The sequence below is a fragment of the Patella vulgata genome, chromosome 2 (genome assembly GCF_932274485.2).
Source record: "Patella vulgata chromosome 2, xgPatVulg1.2, whole genome shotgun sequence".
NCBI lineage: Eukaryota > Metazoa > Mollusca > Gastropoda > Patellidae > Patella > Patella vulgata.
In genome coordinates this window covers 58305182-58318641 of record NC_065880.2, presented here as the reverse complement: position 1 = coordinate 58318641, position 13460 = coordinate 58305182, and the positions used below count along the sequence as shown (strand labels likewise).

Sequence of the window (13460 nt, the reverse complement as noted above, 5' to 3'; positions counted from 1 at the left end):
CACCGTCAGCGGCGTTTGATATGGGCTCAAGGAGACCAGACATGGAGAAGAGTAGACTGGCAAAGTGTGCTCTTCAGTGATGAGAGTCGCTTTCATCTTTATCACGCTGATTGCCGTCAACGTGTGTGGAGACCTCTTGGGGAACGTCTTGCAGACTGCTGCGTCTTTGAAACGAATCGATGGGGTGGGGGAAGTGTAATGGTGTGGGGAGGCTTCACATTTTATCACCAGACCGCCCTACACATTTGCAGGGGTCGCGTTAATGCTGTAGCCTACCGTGATGATGTCTTGCAACCAATTGTTGTTCCGATGTTTCGAGCGCACCCACAACTTCAGCACTTCCAACAGGATAATGCATGTATGCATACCGCCCGTTTTAGTTTGGACTACCTGGCTGCTAACAGCATCAATGTCTTGGACTGGCTAGCCATGTCTCTGGACATGGCACCGATAGAACATGTCTGGGATAAGATTGGACGCCGTTTGTATCGGAGACCACAGATGCACACCATTGCTGCTTTAGAAGCTGCTCTTGTCCAAGAATGGAACAATTTGCCCCAGGCCTTCTTTCAAACATTGGTAAATTCCATGCGACGTTGCTGCACAGCGTGCGTAAGATCCTGTGGAGGACACACATTCTACCATAGGCGTATGGGCTCGATGACAGTTAGGGGGGCAGAACGCGATATGCCCGAAAAAATTTCGGGTTTACAGAGAGCGCCAGTCTTCCTTGAGAGGCAAAGAGAGCGGAGCTTACCTTGACCCCCCCCCCCCCTCAGGTGGTTGACTCGAATTCCAATCAATTGTTTACAGTCCACGAAGATGGGACTGTGTGGAGAAAATTTTGTAAATTTAACTGCCACAAACGCGTTTTCCTGCTATTCCAGCCTGTGAATACAGTAACTTCCATTTGGTCCAATATAGCCTACCTGGCTGACCAGAATTCCAAACAACCAATCAATCGTCGCTGGGTTCGGGGGGTATACCCTCCCAGAGAAAATTTTTAAAAATTTAACCACCGCAAATACGTTTTCTGCTATTCTAGCACGTGTAATCTCCAAAAGTATCCAATGGTTTTGTAACCGAATTCCCACTCTGAATTCCAACCATCCAATCAGACTGTTGCAGCTGCATTAACAAATAATAATCGATGCCTGAAAAATGTCACACAATGTAGAGTGACTCCAGGCAACATTTTTTAATCCATAGTCAACTCTTTTCAAATTCTTGGTATTCAATTAAAAGAAAAGTAAAATTAGTGTTATATTAGGGCTCGATAACAGTAAGGGAAGCAGAACTAGAAATGCCCGAAAAAATTTCGGGTTTACAGGCATCGGCGCCGGTTTTCTTCAAGAGGCGAAGAAGCGGAACTGACCTTGTATGGACCCCGCAAGAAAATTTTGGAATATTTTACAGCCGCAAACGCGTTTCCTGCTATTCCAGCCTGTAAAATTAGTGTTTTATTAGATTTCGGGCACTTTATTTTGCCAAGTAGATGAAATAAATTTTTTTGGTCACTTTACCCGAAAAGTCAGCTTTCCTGAAAGTTAAGGGGGCAGCTGCCCCCCCTGCCCCCTGGCTCGTACGCCTATGCGCGCTGACATCTGTGTCATACTTTTGATTTTGACCCCTCTGACTTTGTACCGTTGATTACAGATTAAACATCCATAAGTGTACAAATGTGTTGTTATTGATGTGTTCCCATTTGAATATTGTTCACATTAAGAAGCAAAATGTACCGTTGATTACAGATTAAACATCCGTAAGTGTACAAATGTGTTGTTATTGATGTGTTCCCATTTGAATATTGTTCACATTAAGAAGCAAAATAAATAAGATATGTTTACAGGATCATTTTATTATACGAAAAACTAAGTGATGCGTTTTCCATGGCACTCAGTATATAACTGATGAATAATAAATTATAGTTCCACTGATAAATAATAAATTATAGTTTTACTGATAAATAATAAATTATAGTTGTACTGATAAGTAATAAGTTATAGTTCCACTGATAAATATTAAAGGAGCGCCTCAGCATTCCATTAACTTACTTAACATAATAACTCATTCCATACATTTTAGAGCTATTTATCAGTGGAACTATAATTTATCATTTTAAAAGTGATATGATAAAGGAATGGTGAATGATGATGCATGGGGATATATACTTGTTATAAGTGGTTAGCTTATTATGGTGATAAGGAAGGAGGGGATTGGGATCAACCTAATTAATTATACCTAATATATTAAAATTAGTTATATTACCATATTATTAAGAAGATAAGCTTAAAGACACAAACCTAACTATTTGTGTAGTTAAGTTATATTTATAGCACAGCTTTCATGAGTTAACAGGTTTAACCAGAAGCTGAGGGGTTAAACCTGTTAGTAAATCCATAAAGTTGTGTTATTATGTATATTATACCTCTACTTCTAAATGTCATTCAAGTTTACACAGTTTATATCGCTACAATTAATTAGTCTGTTAATTACTCAACACTGCTAGTAAGTAAACAGTTGTATCTCAAAATAGATCAACCATTTTAAACTACGCAACAGTAGGAATCCAATATTTTTTGATGATTCTCAAGGAATTTGAACAATTTTCCTACAATGGTTTGAAACTAAACATTAAATTCAGGAACTCCCGCTAAAACAGCACAACTACACGATGTCCAAGTTGTAATGTATGTTTGTATTGGATTTTGTCAAATTTAGATTACGAACTGTATCATGAAATATTAAGTCAGCTGCTGAATCAATACAGATTTTAGGTCACTTTTCACTCCACCACAGCCTTCTACTATATCATTGAATATATTGATTACTCGCCAAAACAAACCCATTGCTATATATTTATATTGAAAAACAGATTATAAAGATTGTTTTCAGATCTCTTGTTTTGTCACATGTTTATATTAATTCAGTAATAATTATCCATAGAAAGTGATTACTTAAATTACTTAAAAACATTCAGTGATAACTATTATTTTATATTTGTGTTTTTACAGATTAAAAAAGAGAAACAGAAACTACTATCTACTCTGGATACAGAACGTAAAAAACTAGAAAAACAACATGCAAGAGAGATAGAAGATATAAGGAAAGTCTATGCCAGAAAAAAAGAAAATTTACAAGAACAATTTGAAGATGAGGTAATAACAGTGGAGATATGGTATCATTTAGAACAGGTTTTTTGGCGCTGGAAAGTATGCATATAGTTTACTTTCAAAACATCGTTCGATAATTGATAAAAATCGTTTAAGAATTACAAAAATGGTTTAGTTAGTACTATGACTTAGTTTAATGGTAACGAGTTTAGTTTCTCCGAGAGACATTTATAAATGGACGACCCATTCACTTATCTACAGTGTTTACTTATTAGACGAGCCATTTACTTTCCCGAGATACGTTGAAAAATCAACACACGGTTTACTTATCTACGGCCTTTACTTATTAGACGAGCCGTTTACTTTCCCAAGATACGTTGAAAAATCAATACACGGTTAATTTATCTACGGAGTTGAACTATTAGATAAACCTTTTAATTTCCTGGGAGCCGTTTATCTGATCGGTTCATTTTGATTACGATTATTTACATATGAAGTACGAATAAAAAAGGTTAATATAAAAAATGCACACCCATACCGTGGTCGTAGTATTATTTATTATCCATTATCCTATAAAATTAGTATTCCACCATTGACAAATACATCAAAAATTGGTAAATCACGTCCCAGGTAATTATACAATTGGAAATCGGTAAATCACATCCCAGGTAATGTATCTTTTTTAAATCACAAATGAATTAACTAGTCTTCCATCTGTACATGTGGTCCAGGGATGGGATTTCACCCGTATATTCCAGATTTGTCCGACGCTATTTTCCAAACGCCCAAAATTGTCCGACCGGGAATATGCCCAATCAGACATCAAGACATGGTGAATAATATTCAAAATTCCAAAATTAATATAGTTTACTGAGTGTATCACTATCACTCAACCCGATTATCATTGATTATACACTGGATTGATTAGGTAATGTAGTGATCAACGTATTTATCGTGTTATACCGCCTATACACCTACCTTGATTAACTAGTTAATCTGCCTTAATCCTTTATCGGACAATTCATCAATCCAATCCTGAACAGAAGTCATTGCTTTTCCTCTGTCGGGATATGTATCAATCCAATAAGAGTGATTCTAAACTTAATAAGTTAATCTACGTGATTGACCCATGATTTGCCCAATGACAGCACGTAGAAATTAGTCATATATGTCACATATCCAACAACCCAAATCAATGTGTATCAATGTCTCATCTTATAAGTAAACGGCGTAGATAAGTAAACCGTGTGTTGACTTTCAACATATCTCGGGAAAGTGAACGGCTCGTCTAATAAGTAAACACCGTAGATAAGTGAACAAATGGACGCCTCTCGGAGAAACTAAATCTGTTACCATTAAACTAAGCCATAGTACTAACTAAACTATTTTTGTAATTCTTAAACGATTTTTATCAATTATCGAACAATGTTTTGGAAGTAAACTATACGCATACTTTCCAGCGCCAAAAACCCTGTTCTAAACAATACCATATCTCCAGTGTAAGTTTACTGTCTAAAATTTCTTGGATAGCTGACGTGACCTCAAATACTTTGAAACAATAAATTACATCACAATGATATCTTAATGTCTTTTGAAATTAAATTAGTAATCTTACAAGATAGATGATTTACATTTGAATGAAATTGTGAACTTAATTGTTATAATTAAGATTTCCAGTTATAGAGAAAATCAATTAAATGAAGCTTTAAAACAACAATAACAAAAAAATACAGTTTGATCTTATAGGCAAGAAACATGATAGTGACACATCTGTGATCACTTCTATACATCACCAGCTTGTACAGATTGAGAAATGTTTTATAGAAATCACATTAGATATGTGTATCGATCATTGCTCAATCTGATATGGATTTTAAATCTTATGATTTATGCTGGGTTTGTAAAGGTCAGTAGTTTAGAATTAAAATAATTGACATATTATCATGTAATGTTATTTTCAATCTGCTTCTAAGCTTGATATTAAAATCTTTCAATAAAGTGCAAGATTGGGTAGCACAAAATGTTAGAATGTTCGGACATTAAAGTTACATGTTTGTATTACATGTAAAAAGCACACAAATTTTAATCAGTGAAACATTAATTACATACGTATTTTGCATACTTTGGTAATTGAAATAAAATATTTTTTGCATATATTAAATAATATGATAGTTATTTAATTATATGATTTTTTGTACATGTTTTATAATGTTTTATACTTTACTTTTCATGTTATGTTAATTGTTTGATTACAGAACTCAAATATTTAAATTTCACTCTATTATGTTTATACAGGAAGAGGAAATTAAAGTAAAATCCAACGAAATAGATAGGAAAAAATTACTATTAGAAAAATCAGTGAAAAATATTGAAGCTCAGGTTTGTACTATTTTGTTATAGAACTTGGAAAGATTTTAATATTAAAAATATGCTGTATACGGCCATAGGCGTACGAGCCAGGGGGGCAGCTGCCCTCCTAACTTTCGGGCTAGCAGACTTTTCGGGCAGACGGGTAAAGTCATCTACTTGGCCAAATAAAGTGCTCGAAATCTAATAATACACTAATTTTACGGGCTGGAATAGCTGAAAAACACATTTGCGGCCTCAAATATTCCAAAATTTTCTTGGGGGGTCCATACAAGGTCAGCTCCGCTTCTTCGCCTCTCAAAGAAAACCGGTGCCGCAGTCTGTAAACCTGAATTTTTTTCAGGCATTTCTAGTTTTGCTTCCCTAACTGTCATCGAGCGCTAATAAAACCCTAATTTTACTTTTCTTTTAATTGAATACCAGGAATTTGTACTGAGTTAACTATGGATTAAAACAATTTGTCTGGAGCCACTCTACTGTGTTCAACATTTTTCGGGCATCGATTATTATTTGTGAATGCAGCTGCAACAGTCTGATTGGATGGTTGGAATTCAGAATGGGATTTCGGTCACAAAACCATTGGATACTATTGGAGTTACTTACACGGGCTAGAATAGCAGAAAACGCATTTGCGGTGGTTAAATTTTCAAAATTTTGTCGAGGAGGGTGAGGCCCCCATACCCTGCGACGATTGATTGGTTGTTTGGAATTCCGGTGAGCCCGGTAGGCTATATTGGACCAAATTGAAGTTGCTGTATTCACAGGCTAGAACAGCAGGAAAACGCGTTTGTGGCAGTTAAATTTTCAAAATTTCCTCCCAACGGTCTTGTCTCTGTGGACTGTAAACGATTGATTGGAATTCAAGTCAGCCACCTTAATTAGGCTATATTAGACCACTTTGAAGTTGCTTTGTTCATGGGCTGAAATAGAAGGAAAATGTGTTTGCAGCCGTCAAATATTCCAAATTTTCATTGGGGGGGGGGGGGGGGTCCATACAAGGTAAGCTCCGCTTCTTCGTCTCTTGAGGAAGACCTGCGCCACTGTCTGTAAACCCGAAATTTTTTCGGGCATTTCAGGTTCTGCCCCCCTAACTGTCATTGAGTCCGTACGCCTATGTATACATCTGTATACATAATTGAATTTTAACTTATTAAATGCTTACTATATCTATGTGTTCACATGAAAAATATCTTTATGGCTTTGATTATTTACATGTTATATTTTATCTGTTGCTAGGAAAAGTTGTTAGCTGACAAAAGGAGGGTATTTTCAGAAGATCTGGATAGATTTGGAAAAGAACAAGATGTAAGTTATTGATATGAAATAGATTATTGAACACAGCTAATTAGAGAAAAGTGACTTGTATTCTGTTGGATTTGTTTGTAAAATTAAACAACTACGAGGTATCTTGCTTGATGATGAAATATCAACAAAATGAATTCATGAATTCAGCCTAAAAAAATTCATTATACCAGATTATTTCTCAGGACCCAAGGTGTGTGAACTTAAACATTGCAACTGTGTATTAAATCAATAATAAGGAGTTTTGTTTTTATTTGCACAGGAGACATTCTTTAACCGAGCTACACCATTATCTACCAATGAATTAGCTAGGATGAGAGAGGAAAGAAAACAGTTGTTGGAAGAAATAAGAACAGAGAGAAAAGAATTAGAATATGTTAAATCTGATAAAAGAAATATGGAAAGTGAAGTACTAGAGTTAAAGATAGCTAAAGATCAGAATTCCAGAAAGTTAAAGTATGTAGATTTTGTTAAATTATCCTACAATTTGGTGAGTGCAAATTGAGCAGATTGATCATCAATAACAAACCCCATAGGTTTTATATAAAGATTATACAATAATCAGGAGTTTACATCAATGAAATTAAAATTAGGTCATACTTCTTGTGTGTGTTCAGTTAACCTGCTCTGCTTTCTCTTTGATCTAAACAAAATTAAAACTTGAATGAAATAAATATTGAATGAAATGAATATCTAATTGTAATTGGATTGATAAAGTTTGACAATATTAATTTTATATTTTGATAATGTTTATTAGTGAATTAAAGAAGAAATTAGGTGAATTTGAAGATATAAAGGATAGATTAGATGATGAAGTTGATTCACCAGGTAAATTAAAGATGGATGATTTATGTGAAACACCTAAGCCTAAACCTAGAAATAGAGCATCATATTCATTATTCAGTGATGATGAAAATACAGAATCACATGGATTACCAGGTAAGTTATAATTCAGTAAATAGGCATATACATCATCCACTGTAAAAATAACCCTTCACAACATTTTGCAAATTAAATTAAAGTAACTTCTTGAAATAGTGTTTGTGGGTAATAGTCTTCAAGAGACGATAGCGATTGACTCACGAATCGGCACACTTAGTTCTATAGAAGCCAAGTACATGAAAGTAACAACAATTGTATTATCCTAGCCTACTCAATTCCAGTAAGCAGTTAACTAGTTTACGAATATAGTAATTGTGATGTCCTTTGCATATTAGTCTATTTATCAATATATTTTATTTTTCATTTCAGATGTCCATATAAAGAAATCTAAATCAGTTCATATTTCAAGTGAAGTAAGTATATTCTGCTATAATAACATCCTGTTCCTTAGTTTAAACAATGTTTTTTTAATTTATTATACAATACTTATATAATGGATTTGAAAACATACGGAAGCTTATATAAAATCTCCATTTAATAAAAGCTGTAATAGTTAGTTCTGTCACATGTTTTTGTTAATATATATATATATATATATATAGATAAAGGAAGTTTATGATGAACTTTTCTCTGGTGATGATGATTCAATTCTAGACTATGTAGATAAGTAAGTATTATATATGTTCATTTGATAATGTGATGTTTTCAAATTCAAGACTCTTATTTAACAATTTTACATTTTATAATTTTAAAGTTCTGATAAATGATACTACTTGTGTGTTTAAATTAGTAACTATGTTACTTTGTCACTGAATGTCTGTATGCTACAAATATTGATCAGCATATATGTTGAACCAAATATTCTTGATATTACATCAATCAGGAATGTAAGAGATCATCTACAGAAAGAGAGTGATTCCATCAATAAGGCTAAAGAATTTTTACGCAAACAAAGACATTCTTTACAAAGGCGTAAGATGGCTTTAGAAGCTGCCAATGAAGAAATGGAAAAAGATGCCAAAAAATCGGTAGAAGAGGTTTGCTTCTTTTTATACGGCCACATTTTCATGTGGACATATGTTGTCATCGCCCCTATCTGTCAGGACGTCCGTCCGTCTGTCAGGACGTCCACAATTTGTTTGTGGACACTCTACAGGTCACAATTTTTATCCAATTTTGACGAAACTTGAAATATAGGTCTATCTCCCAAAGATTTCGGTTCCTTTCGATATTGGCATGTAGCGGACCATAACTTCATGGATTATGACCCCTGGTTCAGTCACCGCCCTAGACATTCGCCAATGACGACAATTCTTTTTATTGGCGAATAAAGTGATGATACTGGCGAAAATTTTGGCGAATAAATTTTAGAGTATGTTATTTTGTGAATCTGCTATTATTAAACTTGAAATCGTGTCGTTCGATGGCTTCTTTCGATCGACTTGATGGAGTGTCTATTTTTAGTACATTAATTACTCTAGTCTCAATCTTACAAGTCGTAAATCAGTCCATGTTACGCATTAAAATTATCAAACACAGTTACGTTCCTTTTGTGTGGCACTGGGTTGTAAAACATTCGCTTCACTTTAAGTTTTTATACGCCCACATTTTCATGTGGACGTATATTGTCGTCGCCCCTGTTTGTCTGTCCGTCCGCAATTTGTTTGTGGACACCCTACAGGTCACAGTTTTTATCCGATTTCAACGAAACTTCAAATATAGCTTTATCTCCCTAAGATCTCGGTTCCTTTCCATATTGGCATGTATTGGATAGTAACATCATGGATTATGACATGGATTGTGGCCCGTAATTGTACGAAAAATTGCATTTTTAGCTTGTGGACACTCTAGAGGTCACAATTTTTATCCGATTTTGATGAAACTTGAAATGTAAGTTTATAACCCAATAGGCCGTGGTGTGAAATTTCTAGCTAGCTTGCTTCTGTTTCTCCGTCCCGACCATTTTCAGGTGAAAAAAAAACTACATCATCTAATTCTTCTAGTATTACTTTGTATTGTCAGACAACTTTTCTTTTATCAATTCTTTGACGTTTGATAGAAAATATAAATTAAATATGGGCTTACTTGTCAATTTGCAATTGTATTTGAATTTCGCGGTGACTCGGTTTAAACAGATCACGTGACATAATTGGCCAATCAAACATACACGACGAAAAGTTCAACAGGTCGTGTGGTGAAAGGTCACCTGCTCTTTGTTTACGTTTTGTTATTAACGGTACATGGCGGAAGGATAGCTAAAGTAAAACTGCATACTTCGTGTACATTTTGTTAAAAACACTGAGCTAAAACCGTTCACTGAGACAAGCTGGGAAATATTAAAGGTATGTGCTAACCAGTGGATCAAATTAGATGGAAATGGCAGGCTTGTGCCGGAGACAAATGCCGATTTGCTGGACAAAGAACTCCAGACAAAACTCTCACTGGGGTATTGTAGAGGCTACTACTTCTCACATTCCATGTTACCAACGTTAACAAAACTGTGTATGAAACATTATCACGATTCCAAAATTGTTGAAGAAAGTGATGTTTAGAAACAAGCAGCAAATAAAAAGAGAAAGAGAATAAAATAATAGGTCTGGTTAATTTGTTAAGGGGATCGGATCATATCTTAACATTTTCCCCATTTTCTTGCAAATGCAAGCTGATGAAGATGTTCTCCTAATAGTAAGTGCAGGGGGACTGCACCACACAAAATTTACACAAAAACAAATACACGGACAGGACATCATACTCAGGAAAACACAAACATACAGACAATTCAAAAAAAAAAAAAAGTGAATGGATCCCGGGGCTAGCCGTAAGCGTCCACTGCGCTGTACAGTCCCGGGTCTGTAATGACACAGACTTCACTCAAATTTGAAAACAATTAGGAATTCAACCCAAAGAACCCATTGTGTAATGCCAGCATGAGTCATGATCTGCTATATGCTACACGAAATACGAATGTAAGCATATGTAGTAAAATGCAACTATACAAGTAACCACACAACCCAGACCAAGGACTATTCGCCCAAGACCACTCAGACCAATAGAGAAGTCCACTCAGTCAAAGACAGAAGACCACTATGGTAAAGACTGTGTCATCATTATTGAGGTGAAATACAATGTGCAGTACTTGATGGAGTTCGAAGATGAGCATTTTCTGCTTAGGGTAAGCAGGGTAAGCAGAGATAAGCAATTTGATTGGTTGATGCTTTGGGACACGATAACTTTAGTTCTAATTAAGTGAGAGTGATGAAACTTGGTGTATAGTTTCATTACATCAATACCTTGAATAAGTTCGATAATGAGCATTTTCTGCTCAGGGTAAGCAGAGCGATAAGCAATTTGATTGGCCGAGACTTTGGAACACAATAATTCTCATTCTAATTGAGCTAAAATGTTCAAACTTGGTGTAGGTGTTTATTAGGTCAATGCCTTGATGGAGTGTGAAGATGAGCATTTTCTGCTTAGGGTAAGTAGAGATAAGCAATTTGAATGGTTGATGCTTTGGGACACGATAACTTTAGTTCTAATTAAGTGAGAGTGATGAAACTTGGTGTATAGTTTCATTACATCAATACCTTGACTAAGTTCGATGATGAGTATTGTCTGCTTAGGCTAAGGAGCAATAAGCATTTTGATTGGTCAAGAATTTGGAACATAACAACTCTCCTTCTAATTGAGGTAGAATGTTTAAACTTGATGTAGATGTTCGTCTTGACTGAGTTCAATGATTAACATATCGAGCTAAAGCTAAGCAGAGATAAGCAATTTCCTTGGTCGATGCTTTGGGACAAGATAACTTTGATTCTATCTGATAGAGAGTGATGAAACTTAGTGTATAGTTGATAATCAGTTTGATTGCTCGATACTTTTGAAAAAAAATAGATGTGCGATTAATTAATCAGTTTGATTGCTCGATACTTTTAATATGTGTCATCTATTTATTTGGGGATTTCGGTGGGGGACATCAGCCTCACTGTTGGCTTGTTTATTCTAATTCATTTCCAACGGTTTCCCCTTGTCAGTGGTGCAGGCGGAGGGGCTGACAAGGCACAAGGACAGCAGTCTAATCGAGGTAATGTGTATACATTGGTGTGCACTTAAAAAGATCCCTTGGCAGTTGTAATTCGATATAAACGTAGGCCATAGTGCTGTGCCCAGGCAAAATCTGCCTTTCAATTTTGTACAGTGTGGAAGTTAAACCCCATTTCTCTCTCTCTATACTCTTATAATAACTCTATTGTTTTCTTTTTTAAAAAAATAGTAAAATTGATGAAGGTGAATTATTATTAATTGTATCGATCAGATCACATGGTATTATTATTTTTGTTTTTTCTTAACATTATATATAACTATAAGACCAAACCAGTATTTCAAGCATACCAAAATCGTTTTCATCTGTATTAAGTATATATTTGTCCCCCGCCTTTCGAAGAAAGCAGGGGACTATTAAAATGGGTTCGTCCGTCTGTCTGTCTGTCTGTCTGTCTGTCTGTCTGTCTGTCTGTCCGTCTGTCTGTCCGTCTGTCTGTCCGTCACACTTTTTGGGACACAATAACTCTCTTCCTAATTGAGCTAGAATGTTCAAACTTGGTGTATGTGTTTATTAGGTCAGTGCCTTGATGGAGTTCGAAGATGAGCATTTTCCGCTTAGGGTAAGCAGAGATAAGCAATTTGATTGGTTGATGCTTTGGGACACGATAACTCTCTTCCTAATTGGGCTAGAATGTTCAAACTTGGTGTATGTGTTGATTAGGTCAATGCCTTGATGGAGTTCGAAGATGAGCATTTTCCGCTTAGGGTAAGCAGAGATAAGCAATTTGATTGGTTGATGCTTTGGGACACGATAACTTTTAATTGAGCTAGAATGTTCAAACTTGGTGTATGTGTTTATTAGGTCAATGCCTTGATGGAGTTCGAAGATGAGCATTTTCCGCTTAGGGTAAGCAGAGATAAGCAATTTGATTGGTTGATACTTTGGGGCACGATAACTCTCTTCCTAATTGAGCTAGAATGTTCAAACTTGGTGTATGTGTTGATTAGGTCAATGCCTTGATGGAGTTCGAAGATGAGCATTTTCAGCTTAGGGTAAGCAGAGATAAGCAATTTGATTGGTTGATGCTTTGGGACACGATAACTTTAGTTCTAATTAAGTGAGATTGATGAAACTTGGTGTATAGTTTCATTACAGTAATACCTTGACTAAGTTTGATAATGAGCATTTTCTGCTCAGGGTAAGCAGAGCGATACGCAATTTGATTGGTCGAGACTTTGGAAAACAATAACTCTCCTACTTTGATTGTCCCCCGCCTTTCGAAGAAAGCAGGGAACTATTAAAATGGGTTCGTCCGTCTGTCTGTTTGTCTGTCTGTCCGTTCCGCTTATGGTAAGCAGAGATAAACAATTTGATTGGTTGATCTTCGAATTGAGTAAATGTTCATGCTTATTGTCCCCCGCCTTTCGAAGAAAGCAGGGAACTATTAAAATGGGTTCGTCCGTCTGTCTGTTTGTCTGTCCGTTCCGCTTAGGGTAAGCAGAGATAAACAATTTGATTGGTTGATGCTTTGGGACACTATAACTTTAGTTCTAATTAAGTGAGAGTGATGAAACTTGGTGTATAGTTTCATTACAGTAATACCTTGACTAAGATCGATAATGAGCATTTTCTGCTCAGATTAAGCAGAGCGATAAGCAATTTGATTTGCTGAGACTTTGGAACACAATAACTCTCTAATTATTTTCCTATTTCGGCGGGGGACATCAGCCTCACTGTTGGCTTGTTTTCTTGGA

At 35.6% G+C, this 13460-nt stretch overlaps 1 protein-coding gene across 2 annotated transcripts in view; it reads left to right on the top strand.

Annotated features, from left to right (window-relative positions):
• The window catches only part of LOC126811164 (centrosomal protein of 164 kDa), a 232345-nt gene that overhangs the window by 185731 nt on the left and 33154 nt on the right, over positions 1 to 13460 (top strand). For both annotated transcript variants that reach the window (XM_056098523.1, XM_056098522.1), the window contains 8 exons: positions 3015 to 3158; positions 5409 to 5492; positions 6717 to 6785; positions 7045 to 7238; positions 7540 to 7721; positions 8034 to 8077; positions 8267 to 8331; positions 8548 to 8701. In XM_056098523.1, coding sequence (XP_055954498.1) covers positions 3015 to 3158; positions 5409 to 5492; positions 6717 to 6785; positions 7045 to 7238; positions 7540 to 7721; positions 8034 to 8077; positions 8267 to 8331; positions 8548 to 8701 — 936 coding nt within the window. The remainder of the gene's footprint in view (positions 1 to 3014; positions 3159 to 5408; positions 5493 to 6716; positions 6786 to 7044; positions 7239 to 7539; positions 7722 to 8033; positions 8078 to 8266; positions 8332 to 8547; positions 8702 to 13460) is intronic.